The 25,162-nt window shown below is 44.5% G+C and overlaps 1 protein-coding gene and 1 long non-coding RNA gene across 2 annotated transcripts in view; one reads left to right on the top strand and one right to left on the bottom strand.

Annotated features, from left to right (window-relative positions):
- COL4A5 (collagen type IV alpha 5 chain) overlaps nucleotides 1-12,488 on the top strand; it is a 132,374-nt gene extending 119,886 nt beyond the window's left edge. Inside the window, exons 43-51 of the mRNA XM_083423348.1 lie at nucleotides 51-123; nucleotides 1,537-1,608; nucleotides 4,428-4,556; nucleotides 4,726-4,824; nucleotides 6,513-6,725; nucleotides 7,557-7,734; nucleotides 8,509-8,623; nucleotides 8,965-9,137; nucleotides 11,134-12,488. Of these exons, the coding sequence (XP_083279474.1) occupies nucleotides 51-123; nucleotides 1,537-1,608; nucleotides 4,428-4,556; nucleotides 4,726-4,824; nucleotides 6,513-6,725; nucleotides 7,557-7,734; nucleotides 8,509-8,623; nucleotides 8,965-9,137; nucleotides 11,134-11,215 (1,134 nt within the window). The 3' untranslated portion in view covers nucleotides 11,216-12,488. The remainder of the gene's footprint in view (nucleotides 1-50; nucleotides 124-1,536; nucleotides 1,609-4,427; nucleotides 4,557-4,725; nucleotides 4,825-6,512; nucleotides 6,726-7,556; nucleotides 7,735-8,508; nucleotides 8,624-8,964; nucleotides 9,138-11,133) is intronic.
- On the bottom strand, nucleotides 11,979-24,870 carry LOC310669746. Its single transcript, XR_014507348.1, has 5 exons — nucleotides 24,529-24,870; nucleotides 23,768-23,887; nucleotides 21,860-22,076; nucleotides 14,155-16,685; nucleotides 11,979-13,802 (listed from the first exon to the last, which is right to left on the bottom strand). It is a non-coding gene; the product is annotated as an uncharacterized lncRNA (long non-coding RNA).
- Nucleotides 24,871-25,162: the final 292 nt, after the last annotated feature.

Raw genomic sequence — 25,162 nt, 5'->3', positions numbered from 1 at the left:
CAGTACTATACACACCTATGAAAGTAATAACCACAACTGTGTTGTCTTAGGGTGATCCTGGTCGTCCTGGTCTGAATGGAATGAAAGGAGATCCTGGTGTTCCAGGAGTTCCAGGATTCCCAGGTACATTAAAGGCAATTCTGTAGGGCCTCTTCCAAGCTAAAACCATATGCCCCTCACTGATAGTCTTAAACAGCCAAGAGGGTCAAAGGTCCAGAGTTTGCAAGCACCTTGTCTCCACATCTTTGAGCCTTACCAACTGAAACTCATCCCACACAACAAGACTAGACTGTGCTCTGGACAGGTTCATCTGCTGTAATAGCAGAGTCCAGATCCTGGTGGATGCATGCAGTTTTATGCTTAAAATGCTTTGCAACAAGCTGCATATTAAAATACTAAAAGTAGTTTAGAACAACTTCAGCATAAAGCAACAATAATCTATGAGGTTGTGGGCCCACCTTGTGAACATGGCGCATCATGTAGGAACCTGGAGCAGGGCCTTCTTAGTGGTGGAGCCCTTGCTGTAGGACTTGGTTCCCACGAAGACGTAGGCCACCACAACAACGATGAGCTTCCACCACCTGAGTCAAAATGCCGTTTTGAATTATGTAGAAAAAAATGAACAAGGTAACCAACACTGCAGCCACCAGAGCATGTTAAAATAAAATAAAAGCTTTTGACAATAAAACTGTCTTATCCTATAACCTGGGGAGCCCACATGGTGCCATCCAAATGTTGTTGGACTACAACTCCCATCACCACTGAGCATTGGTCATGCTAGTCGGAAGTTGGAGTCAGTCCAACAAGTTCAGGAAAACATAGTGTTGCCTACTTCTGGGTCTAATTGGTAAGCGTTGAACCTGCTGAGGGAGGCAATTGTAGAAATGAAGCACCAGTACTAAGAAAGCTCCCCCAACAGCTACTTCCAAAGCAGGTCCTAAATTGTGGGAAGATTCTTCAGCTGGGAGATGGCTACAGTGCATCTGACAGCCATGTCCCAATCCATTTAGGGAGGGAATGGGAAACCTTTTCAGCTCAAAGCGGGAGGCATTTTCTGGGCAGCCTTCTGAGGGCCACGTAGTAATGGTGGGTGGGGCCAGAGGAGAAAGTGGGCAGAGCAATGAATGTATGTTCTACCTCTGTACAGTAGGCTATTTTCTACACCCACCTCTATCCTTAATCCAGAGAAGCAAGAAGCATTATCAGAGTTCAATGATACCTTCCAACCAGGCGAAACACTTGGGGTGTAAGCAGGGCCAGTGAGGGGTTCGGTCTAGGGAGAGTTCTAAGGGCTGAATAGGCCTTGGGGCAGCCAAATTTGGCCCCTGGACCTGAGGTTCCCCACACCAATTTCGGCCTTTACAGGTAAATGATGCCATAAATGTTGCAGATAAAAATTATGTCCCTTGAGCTAAAGAAACAGATATCTGGGGCAGGAGATAGAGTTGCTTCATGCAGTGCTAATGCTGCTAAATCGAAGCACAGATCATTCAATTCCACTGGGTTATCATTAACTGCACAGCTTTTGCCTTTCAGGCATGAAGGGGCCCCTTGGACCTTCAGGACCACCAGGCCTTGGAGGAGACCCTGGACTCCCTGGATCTCCAGGTAGGAACTGTGTTTTTTTGTGTGGCTGAAGCAGAATAGAAAACGAACTGTGAGACCTTGTTTTGACCAGGGCAGGGATGTTTATTGGAGAAGAATTGGTCTGCTGCATTTCTTCTGCTTTAAAGAGTATAGTAACTGGGCCATCAAAGCTGCTGCCACCACCCAGCCTTTTGAAAACTCATATACAAGGAAGCTGCTGGAAAGTTGCTGAAGGCTCCCCTCTCAGAAAGTAGGGAAGCCAACATGAGGAGCTGGATTACAGATCATAGTTTGTTTGGGGTGGACCAAACCCTAGTAACAGATTCAGATGTAAAGTTAAGTCAGAGATTGTGGTTTGTTCCTCCCAGCGTGTATCACAGAATCATAGTACAGTGGTACCTCGGGTTACAGATGCTTCAGATTACAGACGCTTCAGGTTACAGACTCTGCTAACCCAGAAATAGTACCTTGGGTTAAGAACTTTGCTTCAGGATGAGAACAGAAATTGCACAGCAGTGGCAGCAGGAGGCCCCATTAGCTAAAGTGGTACCTCAGGTTAAGAACAGTTTCAGGTTAAGAACAGTCCTCCAGAACGAATTAAGTTCTTAATCCAAGGTACCACTGTATTGTAGAGTTGAAAAGGACCCTGAGGATATTCACGCCAACTCTTGCTATGCAGGAACACAACTAAAGCATCCATGACAGATGGCCATCCAACCCCTGCTTTAGAACTACCAATGATTGAGAGTCCACCCACTTTTTAAGGGGTCAAACAGCTCTTACTATCAGAAAGTTCTTCCTGATGTTTAATTGGAATCTCCTTTCTTGTAACTTGAAGTCGTTGCTTTGGGTCCTATAAACCCTGGAGCAGCACAAAACAACTTGCTCCATCTGTGACAGATATTTGAAAGATGGCTATCATATCATTCTGAGCTTTGGCCCACCTGATCTTCTCCCAGCAACTGTTGGCTAATTGTGTATACTCTTCCTTCATGATTCCCCCTTTCTTCCATTTCTTACAATGCCCTACTTAAATCTCAGCTCATCTGTAAGTTTCTTGTGCAGTCACACCAGTTTCTTTAAATGCCTCCCACTTTTCTTTCTAGTTGGAATCATAGGCACTTCTAATGAAAGCCTGATTCGCTTGTGCATTGTAAATCATAGTTGATAGCTTAATGTGACATGCAAATACAGCCACAGAATCATTGAGTCAGTGGGGGCTTTAGGTCATCTAGTTTAACTTGTTTGATACAGGAAACGCAGAGCTAGAGCTTCCCCCACATGCTTGAAGACTTCCACTGAAGACCTACCACTCCACTAAGTTATTGGTTCCATTGTCAAACTGCTCTTACAATCAAAAAGTTGCTGTTACCATTGATCCGAAATCTACCTGACAGCTTAAGTTCATAAGATCTGGTCCTGCCCCCTGGGGCAGTAGAGAGCAAGCCTTTGATCTTTCCGGGTGCTCTTTGGGTATTTGAGTATTTTAAGAAAGCTATCATGTCTCCTCTAAGTCTTCTGCAGGCTAAGCAGCATACTCAGTATGTTCAATCTTTATGCATAGGGTTTGTTTTCCATACTTCTAACTATTTTCATTGCCCTCCTCTGAACCCATTCCAGTCTGACTATATTCTCCTTAAAGTGAAGATTATAAAGTGAGGATTACAGCAGGACTAGAGGTTTTTAAACTCCAGCACCCATCAGCCTCAGCCCAGCATGACCAGTGGTTAGGAATGATGGGAGTTGTGGTCAAGCAACATCTGAAAGGTCACAGGTTCCCTCTCCCTGTACTATATAGATACTTGAGCCATATTCAAAATACAAATAAGATCATAATAAGGGCCTATTGGATGAGGTTAATTGAGTTCAGTAGCCTGTTCTCATAGTGGCCAACTATGGGAAGCCCAAAGCAGGACATGAGCCCAAGAGCCCTCTCCCCTCCTGTGGTTTCCAGCAAATGGCATTCAGAAGCATTGCTTTCTCCAACTGTGGAAGCAGAGCATAGCCATCGTGACTAGTAGCCATCAACAGCCCTGTCCTCTATGGATTTGTCTAATCCTCTTTTAAATTCATTCACGTTGGTGACCATCACTGCTTCCTGTGGGAGCGAGTTCCATAGTTGGAACTATGTACTATGTGAAAAATACTTTCTTTTATCCATTCCGAATCTTGCAACATTCAGTTTCATTGGATGCCCATGGGTTCTGGTGTTATGAGAGAGAAAAGCTGTTCTCTAGCTACGTTTTCCATGCCATGCAAAATAATGTTATAAATGTCTATCATGTGCCACCTCTTCAACTTTTCTCAAGCAAACATCAATCAAGAAGAAGGAGGGGGGGATCTACCAAGTTATGCAAAGTTTTAGCATAGTAAAGGCATAGGAGAAAGGGGCAGATTTTCTACCAGGTCCAGATCAGGCTGAATTTCACTGTCATTGAGTCCAGTTTGGAGAAAAGGTTTTTCCTCTGTCCTTTGTTCTAAATGTCAGGTGCCTTTGAGTCTCTCTTGTGTGCTGTAAAAAAAGTGAAAAGACAAAAGCCCTTTGTGTCACAAATCAAAAGTCTCCTATGGGGTCAGAATGACTTGTCTGCTCCAGTGTAGGGCATATCTCAGAAAGTCTTTGAACCTTTGAAGCAAAGTTGGTCACACTTTGAATGGTTTCAGTCTGATCCAACGGAAGGACTGCTGGGCCCCTGATGGACCTAATCAATTTCCCTTTGGTGGGATGTGCATGTGCAAATGTTTTCCCTTGTGGGATGCACCCCTGTCCCCTAATGAATCATTAAGAGGAGGACCAGTTAGTGATGTAAAAACTGAAAAATGCTTTTGCTTTGTCCTAGGTCCTCCAGGGATACCTGGTCCAGCTGGACAAACAATTATTGTAAAAGGTGACCCAGGCCCACCAGGTCCTCCAGGGCAGCCTGGAATGAAAGGTCTACCTGGACTATCAGGCCCTCCAGGATTACCAGGTAAATTTCTCATTTGGAGACATAAGAAACTCAGATAAAACAGACAATTGCGTAGCTTAACATTTGGCCAGCTCCCAGGATTAAATAAACTATGATACTATAGTTGCTGACTGCTTAGGCATATTTGCAGACATTCTACTACAATTTGTTTGTGCATACACATGTCTAGGCCCAATCGGTCTTCCTGGTGATCCTGGACGAGATGGGCTTCCCGGATTTGATGGACCAGGAGGACGTAAAGGAGAGAGAGGACTTCCAGGTCAACAAGGTATGGTAAGCGCTCCATCCATGTTGAAGAGAATTTCAGTGAGAGGGTGGCGACAGGCGCATGGTGTGCGGAGCAATCTGATTTGCCTGAGTAACAATTGCCATAGTCTTAAGGAACAGGGTATCTTAAAGTTTTCTTTTGTTTAGGTTGGTGGGTACAAAGGTTTGTTTGTTTGTTTGTTTGATTGATTGTTTACATCATGATTCCTCCTCCCTGCATTATGTCCTCAGAGCAACCCTGTGAGGTAGGCTATGCTGAGAGTCACTGGCCCTAGTTCACCCGGTGAGCTTCATGGCTGAGTGGGAACTTGTGGGTGAATGCATATGGATAAATTTAAGTGAATAATCTCCAGGTGACTTTTGCTGCAGCATTTTGTGGTTAATGTGCACTCTAAGGTACATGTGCTGGAGGGGAGGAACTTGCCCCAATTTTGCTGTAGGTGGGGAAAAGAAGCACTGTGTGCAAGGAGGAGGTTCCATCAAGACTGCAGAGTAGGAAGCGACATGTCTTTAGGGTGCTTGAGGGGAAGGTGATAATGTGCATGAACTGGACATAGGAAATGTAGTTTGGTACCAAACTGTGAAAGTACAGTAGTTGAACCCTAAACAGGCAGATTTTGAATTCAGCTGAATTTTTCAGCTGAAATTGCACAAGACGATGTGGAGTGAAGGGAACAAATTATTAGGGGAGAGCACATTCACCTTCTTCTGAGTCGGTGGCTCTCTCTTTCTCTCCCTCTATTTTATTGCAGATAATGTATATATCACCTTCCCATTCTAGACAGTAGGTTGCATCCAATAAAATTACATTGAGAGTAGCCAAATTGAAATCAATGCGCATACATTAGCCATGTCTGTTGTTTTCAGAGAGTCTGCTCTGAGAGGGACTGGCAGGTGCAGGGCACCTTACAACAGTTCTAAGGCAAAAGCCAAAACGAGAAGAATAATAAAACCAGATATGGATGATGGCCAAACTTGGCCCTCCAGCTGTTTTGGGACTACAACTCCTATCATCCCCAGCTAACAGGATCAGTGGTCAGGGGAACGAGAGAGTCCCAAAACAGCTGGAGGGCAAAGTTTGGCCATCACTGATAGATGAACCAATCCAACTGAAAACCAGAGCCCAGCATGTCAGATGCCTGCCTAAATATATTATTGGCTAGGTGGTGAAAAGGACAGAGAGTAGTTAGGGAGTTCCATAGCCTAGGTGCAACCAGAGAAACCATGGTTTGTCTAATCTTGCCTTACCCACCACTAGGACATGAAGAAAAGCCTCCTCAGCAGAACCTCCATATCTGCATGATACATTTAAAGCACTACGATGCTGCTTAGGAAGTCATGGTTTCCCCCAAAGGATCCTGGGAATTGTAGTTTGCTAAAGGTGCCAAGAGTTGTTTGGAGGCCCCCTATTCCCTTCCAGAGCTACAATTCAGAATTATTTAGGGCACTCTGGTCAAGGGGCCTTCTAATAACACTCAGATCCCTTAACAAACTACAATTCCCAGACCCTTTTTGGGAAGCCAAGCCTGCTTAAAGTCAAATGATATAGTGGAGATTCAGCCTATCTACTGTTTGACATTTGTTTCAGAGGAGCCACACTTACTTCTGTGTGGCATGCCTTTGCTTTATTATACATCTTTGCATCTTTCTCAGGGGAATTAATCTGTTTTGTTTGTCATGCATAAACAGGTCAACGAGGCTCGCAGGGCCCCCCTGGTCCAGATGGACTTCAGGGCCCCCCTGGTCTTCCTGGGCCTGCTTCAGTTGCTCATGGATTCCTCATAACTCGCCACAGCCAGACAACAGACACGCCATTCTGCCCACAAGGAACCACCCAGATTTACAATGGATTTTCTCTTCTCTACGTGCAGGGGAACGAGAGAGCCCACGGGCAGGACTTGGGTGAGACATAGTCTTTGCTGGGAATGTGATTGAGTTGTTGATTCAGTTTGTTCATGCACCACCTTTTCAGAGTACCCAAAGCAGCTTACAACAGGCACCCACTTACTATCAAATGCAAAACTTTGGAGTGTGTGTGTGTGTGTAGGCAGTAGAATCCTAGAACTGTAGAGATGGAAAGGAGCCCAAGGGTCATCTAGTCCAGCCCCCACTGAAGCATCCACGACATGTGGCTATCCAAAGCAACAAAGAAGGCAGAAATCAGCAATTTAGCAAAGAATAAATTTAATGCTACAAAACAAATCATATGGACTTAGGGCCCAGCCACACTTTTGTTTGTCCCATGATTTCAAGTCGCCATTCCAACAGGTGTTTCTTTCTGTTCTGCCGCTTTCCCCGGGGAAACCCGCAGCTTACTGCACAATTGGAACAAATGTCAATCCACAGGAAACCTGATTGAATCCCACTTTACAGATGGCAAACTGAGGCTGGGATTTGCCTGTAGCCACAAAGTAAATCCATGGCAGAGGAGGGGGTCACAAAAGTCAAATACATAATCCTTTAGGCCTGCACTGCATCTTCTGGACCATCTTCTGCATGGTGCACTTAAGGCTGCCTTTTCCAACCTAGGGTTCCAAGGAGTTGCTGGACTACATATCCCATTAGCCTCATACAGCATGTGTAACAGTTGGGGTTGGTGGGAGGTGTAGTCCAGCAACATCTTGGGACCAAGGATGGGGGAAGCTGGGTTAGGCATTATATAAAGACCTTCTACAGTGGGGAAGATTCCCCCCACCCCCTCATGCCTATAAAATTGTGTCTCTTGTTTGCCAGGCACTGCTGGAAGCTGCCTCCGCCGTTTCAGCACCATGCCCTTCATGTTCTGCAACATCAACAATGTCTGTAATTTTGCATCTCGGAACGACTATTCCTACTGGCTCTCCACCCCTGAGCCAATGCCAATGAGCATGGAGCCTTTAACCGGAAAGAACATCCAACCCTTCATTAGCCGGTGAGGCAGAAAGTGGGATTCGGATCCAAACACACACAGAGAAAAAGCATGTTCTTTCTGTCTTTTAGTTGCTTTCTTCAAATAGCTGTCTAGATGAAGATGTTGATGCATAAAGCTATATAAAACATTATGGAGCTGTATATTTATGTATGAGGGCTTGTTAATATGTGATGGGTAGAGACTGATGGGCAGGAGATTCAAGACAGACAAAAGAAAGGTCTTCCTCACACCACATTCAATTAACATGTAGGGTCAAACTATGGCGTGGGTATTGTTTTGTATGTGGTTTTGTGGTTTTGTATTGTAAACCACCCTGTAAACTTTGGATGAAGGGTGGTATAGAAACTTAATAAATAATAATAAGTCCACAATAAGTAGCTTAGAGATTAATTTGTGGTACTTCTGCGTCACCCATTATCCGTGCGCACTGGGCAGCTGGTGCAAATTAAAATCAATAAAATAGAACCAGCAGTCAATTGAAACAATCCAGAAACTGCACTGTCACTCAGAGTTAGCATAAAGGCAGATGAAGCAAAAAGGAGATTGAGGAGAGGCCTGTTAGCCACAACATAGAACCTCCATGTTCAGTGGCAGTATTCCAGCTGCTGGGTAGCAACAGCGGGAGAGGGTTATTGCCTTCATGCCCTGCTTTTGGGCTTTGTAGGAACTTCTGACTGGTTACAGTGAGACACAAGGCACTGAACTAGATGGGATTTTTAATTTGATTCAGCAGGTCTTTTAACACTGTTCCTTCCCCAATATTTCCCCCTTCAGCTGCACTGTCTGTGAAGCTCCTGCCATGGTTATAGCGATCCACAGCCAGACCATTCAAATCCCACCTTGTCCACAAGGCTGGAACTCGCTATGGATTGGTTATTCTTTTATGATGGTATGTACCTTCACTGAAAGTTTCCATAATAATGTCCCAAGCTCTCTTCATGAGTTTGGGGCAAATGCATGTGAGCTTAAAGAGGGGAGGGGGCAGGAGCCATGTTCAAACCCCACCCACCAATATCCCTCTACACTCCAGGCAAACCATGTAACACTGAGCCCAAACCATGGTTTAGCTTCTGGTAGCATGGCTGCAGCAGGAGCTACCGCAAAGCAAAAGTGACCACGGTTTTCTCCCTGTGCACCAGCACAATTGCTTGTCTATGGTAAGCCATAGTTTGGCTTAGCATTAAGTGTGAATGAGGCCAATTAAACTGACCTTGCTGCTTTATTTTTTAGCATACCAGTGCCGGGGCAGAGGGATCTGGACAGGCATTGGCCTCTCCTGGTTCCTGCCTGGAAGAATTCCGTTCCGCTCCTTTCATTGAGTGTCATGGTCGAGGGACCTGCAACTATTATGCTAATTCATACAGTTTCTGGCTGGCAACTGTGGAAGTGGCAGAAATGTTTAGGTGAGTGTATCCCACATTGACTAATGTATATATATTTGGCAAGTTTTTTGTTCGGTATGCATTTGGACACCTCATATGATATCTTGATGGTTCCTGAGATCAAGGAGCAGGGTTTTGTCAAGGTTCGGATACTATTGGACGCCATTTTGAATCACAACCTCTAAGCTTGTCAATTTTTAAAAATTGCTTACAAATAGAAGCAGACAAAAATAATGAGTCTTAGCAAACAAACAAAACAACGTAAGGATTAATTCCAGATAAACAATACTTAAACATGTAAACTTATAAAGTTTAAGTCAGATCTAACTAGGATTGCCATATATGTCCTCTTTTTCCAGGATACTTCCTCTTTTTCATGGGTATGTAAAATGAGAGTCGTCACACCAATCCATAGTTAAAAATAGAAGTCAGCAAATGTGTCCTTTTTTTTTTGCTTTTCAAAATATGGCAACCCTAAACCACACCAGCCTGTAATCTAATACAGAAAGTTCTTTCACTACATACAGGTATAATTAACTATTACTTTATGTTAATTATATGCAAGGTTCACAGTCTAGGCATAATCCTTTCCTAAGTACAGTAGAGACAATGCCTACATGTGTAAGGATTCCATTAAGACAGAATGAGCCAATCTGGTGCCCTCCATATATTATTGGACTCCTACTCCCATCAGCCCCGGTCAGTTTGGTCTATGGTCAGGAGTTATGGTAAACTAGAAATATAGCTAAAAGCTTGGTGCACCTGTCAAAGCAAAACCCCATTCTGCACAACCATAGCATGCATTTAGGACTAGGAAATAACCTAAACTTACATCAGGGGTGGGAATCCTGTCATCTTCCAGATGATGTTGGACTACAACTCCCATCGGCCCCAGCCAGCATGGCTAATGGACAAGGATGATGGGAGTTGCAGTCAAACAACCTCTGGAGGGCGCCACATTGGCTACCCCTGGACAGGACATAATCATCCTACCAGATTATTAAACGAATCCTCAGAGGTCCATCTGAGTCAATCCACCACAGAGATGAGGTGTGTGGTATCTTAGAATAGGGCCTTTTTGTGATGGCACCCCAATCACCTGAATTATAGAATGTGCTCTCAGGTGCAGGCCTCACCTGGTGTTGTGCCTTTTCTCTTTTTGGCAGCTGGTGAATATTTCCTTAAAAACAACAACAACAATAATAACTGCCCCTTACCTTTACAACTTTTAGTCTCCTTTTGAACTGAAATCATTTACTTAGTTTTTATGCTGAGCTTTTTTGCACTGCATTTCTCTTGATTCTTTTATTTCGGTTTTATTTTGGTTTTAATCTTGTGAACCTCTAAGGGCATCTTTTTTTTCTTTTTAATGAAGAACAGGTTCTTAAAACATTGTGATAAATAAATAAAATCTTCCATGATCCTTCCACCTGCCCAGCTTTGGCCATGCACACAGTCACTGTACCAGAGTCGTCTATAAAATGTGGTCATACACACACGCTTCCTCTACCCCCATCTGGCTTGTTCTCTCCACCCATTCCACTCCCAACATCTCCAGGTAAAGAGGTCTTAGAAAGCCTTCTATCTCAGAGAGAGAGACTCTGAAAACCTACTGCCAGCTGCAGCTGGAAGAGCCAATGACCCTCCCACTCAGCTATGACTTCATCCAGCCATAGGAAACATAGGTGGCTGCTTTAAATGTAGTCAGACCCACTGGTCCATCCAGCTGAGTGTTATAATCAGTGACTGACAGTGGCATTCCAGGGGGGGAGCTTCTCCCAGCCCTACCTGGAGATTGGGCCTGGGACCTTCTGCATGCAATGCAGATGTTCTACAACTAAGCTAAGGCTTCTTTTCCAAACACACAGCTCAGCTTGCCTCACAGGGCTGCTGAGAGCATAGCATAGCAGGTTGGGAGGGACCTTGAATGCCACCTTAAGATTCTTGGAGGAAGGTTGGTATAGAGATGTAACCATGGTATCTAACTTCATGTGTCCTCTGCATTTCTGTTGACCAGTAAACCTCAGTCGGAGACCCTGAAAGCTGGAGACCTGAGGACGCGCATTAGTCGATGCCAAGTTTGTATGAAGAGGACGTAATGCCTCAACGGAGAAATCTAACGGTGCACTTCCTTTAGATATACACTTCCTTTAGATATAACAATGGTGCTATTGTGCAGAAGAAGAAGACGAAGAAGAAGAAGAAGAAGAGAAAATTCTGATTATGCAGATTCCGGTGTGCCTCTCCTCAAGTGCCATCCCAAAGGTGTTCTTCTGGTGCATTTTTTGTGTGTGCGTCAAGGAAGGGAACTGACCTCTTGCAAAATATTGGAGACACCTGGGGTCACTAAGGATCAGAAGGTGAAGTTACCACTTCTCCCACCCCAAAGGCCAAGAGGGCCCGCTTTGAAAATTCATCCCAGAGGAAAAGAAGAAACTACAATCTTACAATGCACTGTGATGGTTCAAAAGAGCAGACTGCTCATTTTGAGAAGCCCAAAGTTCATGGTGCTACTAACCCTACTGTACCCCAGGTTTTTAATATGAAATGTTTAAGCTTATTTTTTTTCCTTTGTAAGTAATGAAATGTGTATATTGTGTAAGCACATTTTTTAAGTTTTCAACTTCTTAATCATTTAGACACGAAGCAGCCTAAAATCACTGACTTCACCAGAGTAAACCAAAACCTATATATAAATATATATGTTAAAAATACTCACATAAAGCAGAAAGCAATATTGTATAGGCAATAAGTGACGAGAGGATCTATTTTTGTCGTGCAGCAAACTACTACTGAGTTTTAAAGGTTTATTTTCTTCTCTGAGTTCTGGGCATATTTTATTTAGGAAAAGGTATAATAATGCTATAGCCATAATTGTTCTTAATCGGGGCTGTTGATGTCTATATTGTATGCCACACTCTTGATGATTTATCTGTCCTTAAGAAGCAAAAGAAAAAAAGAAAAACCCACATTTTAAAGGGTTTTATTTTTGCATATTCTGTGAAATATTTTAAATGCTCAGCCAATCTGGTGCTTTGCACATGTTCTAGACTACAACTCCCATCATCCCTAGCAAATGACCATGTTGACTGGTGCTTGTGGGAGTTGTAGTCCAAAACCTCTGGAGGGCACAAGATTAGGGAAGGCTGCTATTTTCTTCTATTAAAAAAACATATTCATATAGTAATAACTTACATTGGTTCAGCTAACTACCCCTTGGAAAATATGCAGAAAACACAAATGTATAAATATTATTCATGCACAAACAAATCCACTTTTTTTTAGCTATGGTGTCTTATATTTTATGCAGAGTAACTGTACACTTTGAAAAACCCTTTTGACTGAAATAAAGTGAAAACTGGTAATAATTGACCTTTTCATACCTGCATGTCAGTTATTTAGGGAGTCTCTTTAAGGGGATCCCTACAAGTTAGTCATTCTTCTAACAACAGTGTATAAACATACCAATCCTCCTTGAATGGTTAGGGTTATGTTTATTAAATTTATATATCGCTTCCTCCTATTATTTATTCAGTTTATATCCCACTCTTCCTCCCAAAGGAACCCTGGGCAGCAAACACATCAAAAACATTCTAAAAATAGCTTGAAACAATCACATTGTCTTAGGCAATGATTTCATGGTTACCAGGATCAGTATATTTCAGACATCAAATACCTGGGTATAAACAGGAAAAGTTTCAGATTCTTCTTGAAAGTGAGCAATAGAGGAGATAGAAGACTCTCACAAGGAAAAGTCCAAAAGCAATTTGCAAGCAGAGTAAAAATACAATTCATCACCATCATCAGATTAATTAATTGCCTTTTAAACAACCGTTTTAATGCAATTTATGCATAAACTTATAAGTTAAGACATATGTATATATAAGTAATTTAAAGATATGATAACTATGGGGAATTTTGTATATGTGGAAGAGCTGGGATCAAATCGCTCCAATTTTTCTCAGAAAATATGCAAGTTGAGTAAATATGCAACTATTTCTCCAGTTTTCATTTACAATGAGAAGGGTTTCACTTTTTTACCCCATTCTTTAGGCACAGATGACCTTATACAATACTTGACTGGAAAATAAAACCTGCTTATCTTGTCCTGGCAGAGCTTCCTGGGATCAGGCAATCCATCTCTGCTGCTAGAGGGGTCAAAGTGCAATTCCTATGGAAGACTGGGCAGCAGCAGGCATGAGCCTAGGCCCTAGGAGAGAAATATGCACTGGTCTTATTCAGGGATGGGGAACCTGTGAACCTTCAGGTGTTGTTGCCTCCAACTCCTATCAACAACATCAGGAGGGCCGCAGCATGTTCCCCATCCCTGGGATTTCTCATAAGTCTACTCTTCCTCCTTGTGGTTTCCTTAGCCAGCTCGGGAAAGTGTCAAAAGTTGGTGATCCTCAGCCAAGCCAGATGTGTGTCTTCAGCTAGAATAAGATGATTTTGCCCACCACATCAGCTCCCTGTTTTAATCAGGAATCAGTAATTTAATATTGTGTGTGAGTTCTCCTCCTCACACCCAAAATGAACAAGAAGTGTGCTAGGGTTTACTTGTGCAACAGCACTCCCCAAAAAGGAAATGTGTTACCAAAAAGAAGACACAGTACGTAGCTAAACTATGGAACCCCTTCCCACAGGAGGCAGCGATGGCTACCAACTCACAATTCATGGAGGACAAGGCTAAAGGTAAAGGTACCCCTGCCCGTACGGGCCAGTCTTGACAGACTCTAGGGTTGTGTGCCCATCTCACTCAAAGAGGCCGGGGGCCAGCGCTGTCCGAAGACACTTCCGGGTCACGTGGCCAGCGTGACATCGCTGCTCTGGCGAGCCAGAGCCGCACACGAAAACGCCGTTTACCTTCCCACTAGTAAGCGGCCCCTATTTATCTACTTGCACCCGGGAGTGCTTTCGAACTGCTAGGTTGGCAGGCGCTGGGACCGAACAACGGGAGCGCACCCCGCCGCGGGGATTCAAACCGCCGACCTTACGATCGGCAAGCCCTAGGCGCTGAGGCTTTTACCCACAGCGCCACCCGCTGGTGGTTAATAGATGTGATGGCTATATTCTACTTCCAGTGTCAAGATGCCTCTGAATGCCAGTTGCTAGGAGTCGCAGTTGGAGAGGGTGTTGTTGCTCTCAGGTTCTTGTCAGCTTTCCAGATTGGGAATCTGGTTGGCCTCTACAAGAACAGGGTGCTTGGCCTAGATGGGCCATTGGCTTGATCCAGCAGCCTTTTCTTAAGAGCTTACATAATTTTTCAGAGGTGTCTCCCCAAAAAGGGGCAGGGAACAGTTTGATATATCTCCCACATGATATAATAGAAATCATGTGACAGACTGGGCAAAAGAGAGAGGAATGGATGTGGTAAACTTCCAGTCAGAGCAGAGAAAGGCAAAGTAGCTTGAAACAAGATCTCTTCATCTATTTAAGCAAAGATGACCCAAGTGATAGAACTGGTGTCCTGTTCCACCCCCACCCCGCATCTTAGCTGCCGACATAGATAAAGTATTGACAACTCTTTGAAGCCAAAAGGTCCGAGGATCTAATGGGGGCAAGTTTCCACCTCAGATAAGGTGGCGATTATTAGTTTGCTTAAGGGCTTTGTGAAATTCCATTCATTTTAAGCCTCTGGTGTGTTGTGTGTTTGCTTGTGTGTGTGAAAATCAGTAACATCATTTTGCTTTAATCTTCTAGACAAAAGGGTTGGTAAATTTCAAGCTTGTCAGATCTGGTTTGTTTTAATTGTAGAAGCCCAAGATACACCAACACAGGCTAAGTGTTAATGTGGTTGGCATTAAAGCAGTGTTATAGCTACTTGGGGGGGGGGGGGTAGCTAAGTTTTTTGGTCCAGGTGAAGCCTCCAGAGGGGCAACATTGAGGCTCCCAGCCTGTGTGTGCAAATATTTGCGGGTGTGCACACAAAACTGGGTCTTTGAGCCAGGTGAAATAAAGCCTAGTTTCACCCTTGCATTTAAGAACAGTGTTCTTCTGAGCCTTTGTATCTGTTGTCAGTAGCAGAAGTGAACTGAGCTCACAGTTCTTTCACCTGACTCCTCTCCTAACTACCATAGTTTTCCGTGTATCAGACAAGGTTTTTTGACTAAAAAATCATGTAAAAAAATGGGGGTCATCCAATACACGGATAGTGGCATGGGGGGGGGGAGTGGCACGCCCGCCAGCCAACTGGTTGGAGAGAGTGTGGCTTCCCCCAATGCCACAGCGAGTAAGGAGCAATCTGGGGGCGCTGGCTGGGGGCATGCAGCTTCTCCTGATGTCACTACATGTAGGGAGTGATCTGGGAATGCTGGCTGGCGGCGCACAGCTTCCCCCGATGCCACAGTGAGCAATATGGGGACACTGGCTGATGGGAACGCAACTTCCCCCAATCCCACTGTGTGCGGGAAGCACTCCCTGGATCGTTTCCCGCACACAGTGGCGTCAGGGGAAGTTGCCCTCCGGCCAACCAGCCAATGCCACTACACGTACATCTAGGGAGTGTTTCCTGCCTGCATCTGCGTGGGCGGAGAGGCTCAACAACTTTGGGCCATCTCCCCTCATTTTCTTAAACTTTAGTCCCACAAAATTGGGGGGGGGGTCCTTATACATGGGGACATCTTATAAACGGAAAAATACAGTAGCTTTCTTCCTTACAACAGCCTAGGTTTAGGTGGAAAAATCATTTTGTTGCTGTTAATCAATGGAAAGTCAGAAACCCTTGATTTGCTGCAAATCACCCAGAGATCCACCTGTAGAACCCACTCCAACCCATTTTTCATCCTTGTTTAAGAGTACTCGGGTTGAATAAAAACACATCAGCATTCTAAACATCTGAGTAGGCTTGGCTAAACAAAAAAATTTTTAGCGGGTGCTGAAGAGAGTACAGTGAAGGTATCTGCTTGATGTCAACAGGCAGGGAGTTCTTGCAGACATGGAAACGGGTATTGTGTGGCACCTGTAAGAGTGCCTGTTCTGCAGACTGAAGCAATCAGGTGGGCATACATGGGGCAAGGCAATCTCACAGGTAAACTGCCCCCACATTGTTAAGGACTTTGTGTAACACCTTGAACCTGGCCTGGCAGCAAATTGACACAGGGTTGACAAGGTCTCACCACTACCATATAGTGTAACTGATCATTCACATCATAGGAAGTCCACTGGCCTGTCTAGTTTAGTATTGTTTGCATGGATTCAGCAGCTCTCCAGGGCTTCAGAAAGGGGTCTCTGCTAGCCTCATCTGGGGATGCTGAGGATTGAACCTGGGACTTTCTGTATGTCAACAATATGCTTTTATCATTGAGCTAAGGCCCTTCCCTGTTGACCCCTGCTTGTGTACTGGGCACAATAGTAGCCAAAGACTGATGACAATACTATGTGGGTGTGCACTGACTTACAACTAAGCCAACCCTGATGTAAGTGTGTGTATATGCAGGTGCGTGCTATGGCTTTTTTGTGATAGTACAGGTTCATCTCCAGGTTGGTGTTGTAGGTCCACACACACAGAAGAGAGGGGCTTGTGGCAGTAGTGCTTTGTGTGTCTTGTCCTTCTGTCTGTCCCTCAGGTTCCTGATGGAAAGAAATGGTTAGTTAACAGTGCTGCAACCCATGAGGGAGGAAAGGCAATGGCGGGGGGTTGGGGCTGGGCCATTGTTGGCTGCCCCATTGTGCTGCCAAGTGCTGCTGGGCCTGGCAGAAGGGGTATAAAGTGCAGCTGGCTTATCTCTGGCTCGCTTGTGTCCAACAGCCTTCTTGATTTTGGGGGCTTTTGATTTGGTGTCCTTTCCCAAAAGCTGGGTAGCTTCCTTGGTGCATGTAGCTGCAGATTTTGGACATCCTGTTAGCTTGGGATGATGGGAATTGTAGTCCCAAACATCTGGAGGGCCGGAGTTTGCCTATGCCTGTCCTTGAGCATCCTCCCTGAGGGAGCGGCTTTTGTTGTTTTATCATTTGCTGTTGGCCATACTGGGCTCGTTTGGGATGAAAAGTGGGATACTTTCTTTGTTTCTACCCCACCTTTTCCTCCAAGGAGCTCAAGGTAGCATACATGGTTCTTCCCACTCCCCATTTTATCCTCACAACAACCCTGTGAGGTAGATTAAGGCTAAGAGGCAGTAACTGGCTCAAAGCCACCATGTGAGCTTCATGCCTGAGTGGGAGCAAGAACCCCAGCCTCTCAAGTCTTAACCCTGACCATTACAGACATAAATAAATAACTTTTCATGGGACAGCAGTTGCCAGATATTCATGCTGTTATTGTAGTTGTGATAGTTACATGCATTGGAAGTGCAAAACTGCATATTTTTGTTGGGGCTTGAGTTTTGCAGTAACACATCAGGAATGTGGTTAATAAATGCATGCTTCATCACTGAAGTAATATGCATGGTTGTCTAAAGACACACACATACATATACACAAACACATGCTGCTGTTGAGACCATGAAGTCCAGAGTCAAGATTACCTGGCTGCAACTCTGATTACTGGTTAATGGCTAGTGAATATCTCTGTTATCCCAGATGATTTGGGATACCATCAAGAACAACCTGTTTCAGTTTTGATGCAGTATAAAAACAATGGCACTTTGCATCAAGTTCTTTGCATTGGAAACAATTGAAGATATCTTTGTTAAAACAAGTTTTCCCTACATGATGAATTGGTCTCTGGCACCAATTGGGACGCGGGTGGCGCTGTGGGTAAAAGCCTCAGTGCCTAGGACTTGCCGATCAAAAGGTCGGCGGTTCAAATCCCCGCGGCGGGGTGAGCTCCCGTTGCTCAGTCCCAGCGCCTGCCAACCTAGCAGTTCGAAAGCACCCCCAGGTGCAAGTAGATAAATAGGGACCGCTTGCTGGTGGGAAGGTAAATGGCGTTTCCGTGTGCTGCGCTGGCTCGCCAGATGCAGCTTGTCACGCTGGCCACGTGACCCAGAAGTGTCTCCGGACAGCGTTGGCCCCCGGCCTCTTAAGTGAGATGGGCGCACAACCCTAGAGTTGGACACGACTGGCCCGTACGGGCAGGGATACTTTTACCTTTACCTTTATAGTTGTCTACTTTGAATTGTTTTTAACCATGTTCAGTTTTTATTGTGTGTTGTACATCACCTTGAGATGTGTGTGGAAGGCAGCACACAGCCTTTTGTTGTTGTTTAGTCGTTTAGTCATGTCCGACTCTTCGTGACCCCCTGGACCAGAACACGCCAGGCACTTCTGTCTTCCACTGCCTCCCGCAGTTTGGTCAAACTCATGCTGGTAACTTTGAGAACACTGTCCAACCATCTCGTCCTTCTCCTTGTGGCCTCAATCTTTCCCAACATCAGGGTCTTTTCCAGGAAGTCTTCCCTTCTCATGAGAAGTGGCCAAAGTATTGGAGCCTCAGCTTCACAATCTGTCCTTCCAGTGAGCACTCAGGGCTGATTATGTCAGCCTTAGGACTAGTATAATTCTTGCCTTCCTTTGCACATCATTAGCCAAACACCTTTTTAAAATGACAAATACAGCTTCCCCTGTTCCTAGACTACAGTGCTTTTTGTTTAATAAAGTTATTCATTATTAAACAGAGAGGAATAAGGGACTGGAAGAAATTTAAATTCCAAGTCCTTAAATATTGCACTTTGGGCAATACTTACAGTATGCAAGAACTGCAAAGAAGCATACCAGGTGTTAAAACTATTCTCGAACATCTAATAATGGGTTCAAGATGCCAAGCTTGATCATGAGGGGCCTGGGGCATAGTTTTGCCCCAAGCAAATTTCTCAAAATACAGCAACCCTTCATTTGGCAGCAGTGGGAAGAAGAAGAAGAAGAAGAAGAAGAAGAAGAAGAAGAAGAAGAAGAAGAAGGTATACAAAACACTCAGAGTGGCTTAAACTTTCTAGCGTGGAGGAAAACTGGTCGTTCCAAGGGCTGCATTCCTTTCTATACAACTTTCTGAGGGTTGCATGCCAGTGGTGGGCAGGGCTAGAGGCAAAAGTGGGTGGAACAATGTAAATTGTGTGCAGTAGGTTAGCTCACTATCTTGCATCCAAGCAAGAGGCACTACCAGAGTTCCAGCACATTCCAGCCTGGTAGAAACACTTGGGTTCAAAGGAGAGCCAGTGAGGGGTGTAGCCTGGGGAGAGTTTTAATGGCTGGGCAAAGAGGCTAGAGCACCACAGACCATGGCCCCAGGGTCTGAGGTTCCCCACCCTGCAAGACGCTGATGGGGAAGGAAGTCAGCACCATCCTCATCATCAGATCAATCATGTGAGGTGCAGGGAGTAGTTCTAGCTCCCTAGATGAGATCAACTGAGGAGGAGGCTATGTACTTGTGTATGAGAGAGAGAGGGAAGGTTTATCCATCCTGCAACTGGAAATCCACATTTTCCAAATCTGTTTTGTGCCCCGTAGCCCTCCTTGTTTCCATTCCGATACAATTTGTTCACAATTCCAATGAATCATTCTAAAAAGCCCACACTTCACAATTTTTGTGTAACATTGCCTATTCTGAATATCCCACCTGTGACTTTGCTTAAGCAGCTCATAACACACATACCCGGGAACCTCCCACTGTTGTACTGCTTCTGGCAGAAAGAAAGGAAATCCATGCACTGTGCAGAGGTGCTTTTTTATATGTGTATTGCTGGGGTTTTGCCATAGTGTTTCTTTGTTATTACTAGGCTGCGTCACACACTGTGCTGGTTTAAATGCCTCAAAATGAGTGTGCGTGCACATACACAAACTCAACAGGAGGGAAGGACTAGAAGGAAAAGAAATAAGGAAAGCTTTTGCAAGCTGAAGAAGAAGGGAGAGAGGACGGTGCTTTGGGCTTGTTGGCACACTAGAATGTGTGTTGTTTGGAAGTAGGCGGATGTTTGTTGCTCCCACACAAACAGGCCCCACTTGGAAACCCACAAGCAAGCACTAAACTTTGTGCCCTAGAGTAATCTTACAAATGAAAATCCAGGTAAACTGGGAAAGACGAAAATCCAACCTGTTGGTCCTTGCTGACCAACACAACTAACCACAGTCTCAGGCACTCCTACACAGAAATAAGGCCCACTGAGTACAAAGGGAATTCCTTCCTCCCAGGTAAATCCACCCAGAAAATAGAGGAAAGGTGTACCTGGAAATGAACAGCATCAGCAATTAAAAAGAAACAAGGGAAGGTAGAGGTTTGGTGGCGTAGGAGGCATAAGCAGCAGCACAGAGGAGTTAAGAAACAGGAAAGCTGATATTGCCAACACACCTGACACAGAACATAGGAGCCAACTCCTAGCAGTAGAGGGGTCTTTGCCTCCCAATAAAATATTTGAGCCCACCCCCAAGTTGATGGGCATTGCCATTCAAATGGTGTACATGCACCTCCCCCCCCCCAATATTTTATTCAAGTTGGCACCCCTGCCACAGAACAGTGGCATGTACAGTGGTACCTCGGGTTATGAACTTAATTCGTTCCGGAGGTCCGTTCTTAACCCGAAACCATTCTTAACCTGAGGCAAGCTTTTGCTAATGGGGCCTCCTGCTGCTGCTATGCCATTGCCATGAGATTTCCTTTCTCATCCTGGGGCAAAGTTCGCAAGCCGGAGCAACTACTTCTGGGTTAGCGGAGTTCGCAACCCGAAGCGTTTGTAACCTGAACTGTTTGTAACCTGAGGTAGCACTGTAATAGAGTTAGAAAACCATTTCACATTACTATCAGTCAGATTATAGTTTCAAATAAATTTATATATCACTAGGAAGGAATTTTAGACTTGCACATTTAAAGTGGATTAATGTGCTCTGTCCCCCTACTGTAACAAACCCACCCTAAAAAAAAAGAGACTTCTTGCAGCTAGAAAAGTGATGGGGAAATGCATTGAAAAGTGTGGGATTAGCAAATGAGTCCTGAGATGGCATGGTTCCTGGAGGGTTGGCAAAGGAAGAATGTAGATCTCAGGTCAAAAAAGTTTAGCCGCCTCTTGTTTACACAGATGACTACATTTAACCACCAGATGGTAGCATCTGCAAATGAAACGTGGCAGAGGAGGCTCCTATAGCCCTAGAACACAAACATAAGCACAGACTCAGTTTCTGGTTGCTTAAGCATTTTTTTTACAGGACTGTTTACCAGATGAATGGACAAATGGATCAGAAGGCCAATAGTTTCAAGGACTTAGAGCAAAAGCAAATTTCTCTGGATTTCTTAAAGCAGTGCTGATCCTAAAGCAGTGCTGATCCTCTCTGCCCGCCCCCACACGTCGACACACTGTCAGTCTTCACGTCGGAAGCTAGAGTTCCAAAAGCTAGAATGTGTAATCAACTTGGCCTCTTCTAGAATCAGAGCTCATTGCAATTCTCCTGGAACTGATTTCTCTCTCCAAAGAGCAGGCTGAAAGGGGGGATCCTACAGCCAGCTGTTGATAAATGAAGAACGAGCAGGCAGGCAGCATCCATGGGCAATATTTGCAATCAACAATTTGTTTGTTTGTTTGCTTGCTTAAAACACCTCAAAGTGATCTAACAATAAAAGTATTTTTAATAAGTAAATAAATAAATAATAAATCGTATTTTAAAAACTAAAACAATTTCATACATTAAAAACTGGCAAAGCAATTTCATATGTTAAAACCAAGTAACATCCAATACAGATTTCAAATCCAATACTGCTACAGTCTGTAATAATAATAATAATAATAGCAACCATCCACTTAACAGGCTTTTTAGAAGGCACCCAGAAGATAACAGAGATGTGCCTTTGAGGGCTATTTATAACACCTACAGGTGCTTACCTCTCTCCCAACCAGGCCAGTTCCTGAACCAGATGCAAAAGAGAAGAAAAGCAGCAGCCTCAGCTACATTAAAGGGATTTGCCAGCAGGCCTGTTTCTGGGTTCGGACATCTGGCCCCCTGAGCTTCTTTAAGTAGTTCTGGACCGATGCAATACGTGAATGGTGGGCATTAGATGCACTCTCAGGTCTGATGAGCCTGCAAGCAGGAACAGGATGGCTGAAATAATTAATGACACAAATGATGATGAAAATGACTATTATTATTATTTCAGTTTACAAACTGCTTGATTGTAAAAACAAAACAAAACAAAACCCCAAAGTCGTTTACAAAAAATATAAAACAACATTTTTTGATAAAAAGAATATAATAACAAAAAGTTAATTAGAAAACAATAATCCAGGACACCCCACCCTGCCACAGTCACCGCCACCCGCCTGCTTACCCCTGCTTGATGTGAGCTTATTGGTGGCAGTGGCTGTAGAAGCACTCAGAGAGAGCTGCTACAATATAGCATTGTGAGGACTTAAAATAGTGGGCTTTCCCAACCTGGCTGCCCAGTGCTCAGATTAGAGCACCCACAAAAGAGGGGCCCAGTTCCAGCACTGTGGACCTCATGGCTGCCTGAGGATGGTAAGGTAAAGGTAAAATGACCCCTGACGACTCTGGGGTTGCGGCGTTCATCTTGCTTTACTGGCCGAGGGAGCCGGCGTACAGCTTCCGGGTCATGTGGCCAGCATGACTAAGATGCTTCTGGCGAACCAGAGCAGCACACCAAAATGCCATTTACCTTCCCACCGGAGTGGTACCTATGCATATACTTTCACTCTGACATGCTTTCGAACTGCTTGGTTGGCAGGAGCAGGGACCGAGCAACGGGAGCTCACACCGTCACGGGGATTCGAACCACCAACCTTCTGATTGGCAAGTCCTAGGCTCTGTGGTTTAGACCACAGTGCCACTCGCGTCCGGCCTGAGGATGAAGCAGCAGCCAGAGGAAAGGTTTAGGGGTGGGTTGCAAGTGTGAATGTGCATGAAAGGGAAACATCCAGAAGGGTGTTTTATTGTAGGATTAGTGCTTCTCTTGCATGCAAGTTTTTCACAGAGTCCCCATAATGCCAGCAGCATCAAAATCCCAGCCTGCATTTTCTCCACATTTCATTCTAGATTCACCCTTTCGAGGGGGAAATCTGGTAAGTAAAAAAACAAACTAGCCTGTCACTTATGTCTCATTTGCAGTATCTCAACTCCCTGTTTACAAATTAAGCTCCACGTCTGGAAGCACTCAGAGGCTGCTCAATTGAAGCACATTTAAAGCACATTACTTTCCCCAAAATAATCCTGAGAACTAGGGCTGGCCCACCCATAAGGCAAGATGAGGTGACCGCCTTAGGCAGCAGGATCCACAGAGGCAGCAGAACTGGCCTCCAAGGAAAGCATTGCCTGCTTCTGTTACTGCACATTGGCACCAACAGCTGTGATGCAGTCCTTGGAGCATGTGGACCTGCTGCCGCCCTCCCCCTAGTTTAAATGCTTTATTGAAACACATAGATAACATACACAATATAACAAGATGAAAACAATCATGTACTGATAATCTTATATATGTTTACAAAAATTAAATTTAAATTAAATTTATACAATCTCTTTTGCTAACATAGAATAGACTTCCTATCATTTCCTGATGCATATAACTTTTCTGGTGATGAATGTACTTAGCATTATAACCTTACTCTTTCTGTATTTTCTAACACTTTCTTACAACAATTCGTACCTTTTTACTTGTTTCTTAACAGTTCGTTTAGACAAGGGTCATTCTAACGCTGCGATAGATATTGTACCACTGTTATTATTCTGTAGATATCTATTGTGCATATCCCATTTTGGAATAAATGATTGTCTTGTATTACCTCTTAGTCTGTTAGTCAATTGCGCCATTTCCGCATATTCCAGTAATTTGCACTGCAAATCTGCTATGGTTGGATCTTTTTCCCCTTTCCAATTCATTGCGGTCAGTATTTGGGCTGCAGCTGTAGCATATAGAAAAAATTCTCTTAGATTTTTTGGAATGTCTTTACCTAACATTCCAAGCAGAAAGGTTTCTGGCTTTTTTAAGAATGTTGACTTAAAGATCTTTTTCAGCTCATCATAAATGAGATTCCAAAACACTCTAATCTTTCTGCATGTCCCCCACATGTAATACATATCTCCTTCACCTTCCCCACACTGTCAACAGTTGTTCGCTATGTTTTTATACATCTTTGTATAAAGAGTTTTGATGGGGTGAGATACCATCTATATTGCATCTTTAACATGTATCTTTAAATATTGCATATTTAACATGTTTTCTTTAATGGTGTAGCATGCTGTAAAGTTCATGTTTATTTTCCAGAGAGTTTCCCACTCACTCACCTGCTGCCCTCTCAGCGAGTATGAGGTGCTGCTGGTTCCCTCCCACCTTTTGGGAGGAAATGGCAGGGCTACCCTCTGGGGTCTCCTGGGCTCTGCAACTGCCCAGCGTGATTCAGAGCAGGCCTCTTCCCCTTGCATCTGATTCCCATTTCAGCCATCAGGTAAGGTTGATTTGATTCCTGTCCCCCGCTCCATTGCCAGTGTAGATCTTAACACCCCCACTCCCACCCCCTTCTTCCTGGTGTAGATATTCACTCACCTCTTTTCCTTGGTGGGTGGAGTGCCATTTTGTGGTTTGCCTCAGGTGCCAAAATGCCTTGGGCCAGCCCTGCTGGGAACTGCAAGCTGTCCCAGATCTTGTGCTGATGCTACATTGAATCTCACCCATAATTATTCTTATTAGGCTGAGAGAGAGGACCACGATGCAAGTAGCTCCTGTGGTCCAAACCACTGCACCTCTTGGGCTCGATTTGAATCCGTGCATCCGGTGTGAGCTCCCATTGCTCTGTCCCAGCTTCTGCCAACCTAGCAGTTCGAAATCATGCCAGTACAAGTAGATAAATAAGTACTGCTGCATCGGGAAAGGTAAACAGCGTTTCCATTTGCTCTGGTTTCCGTCACAGTGTTCTGTTGCAACAGAAGCAGTTGAGTCATGCTGGCCACATGACCCAGAAAGCTGTCAGTGGACAAACGCTGGCTCCCTCAGCCTGAAGCGAGATGAGTGCCGCACCCCATAGTCGCCTTTTACTGGACCTAACTGTCCAAGGGTCCTTTACCTTTTACCTAACAAACTATAGTCCCCAGGATTCATGGGGGAAATTTATGTATAGCACGTACACATCTGGAGGGATAGAGAAAGATGGCTGAGGGTGCTTGCCCTACCATTCGGTAGC

The sequence above is a fragment of the Podarcis tiliguerta genome (genome assembly GCF_965153285.1).
Source record: "Podarcis tiliguerta genome assembly, chromosome: Z".
NCBI classification, from domain to species: Eukaryota; Metazoa; Chordata; class Lepidosauria; order Squamata; family Lacertidae; genus Podarcis; species Podarcis tiliguerta.
The sequence above is the reverse complement of the archived record's forward strand: the minus strand, read 5'-3'. Positions and strand labels throughout refer to the sequence as shown.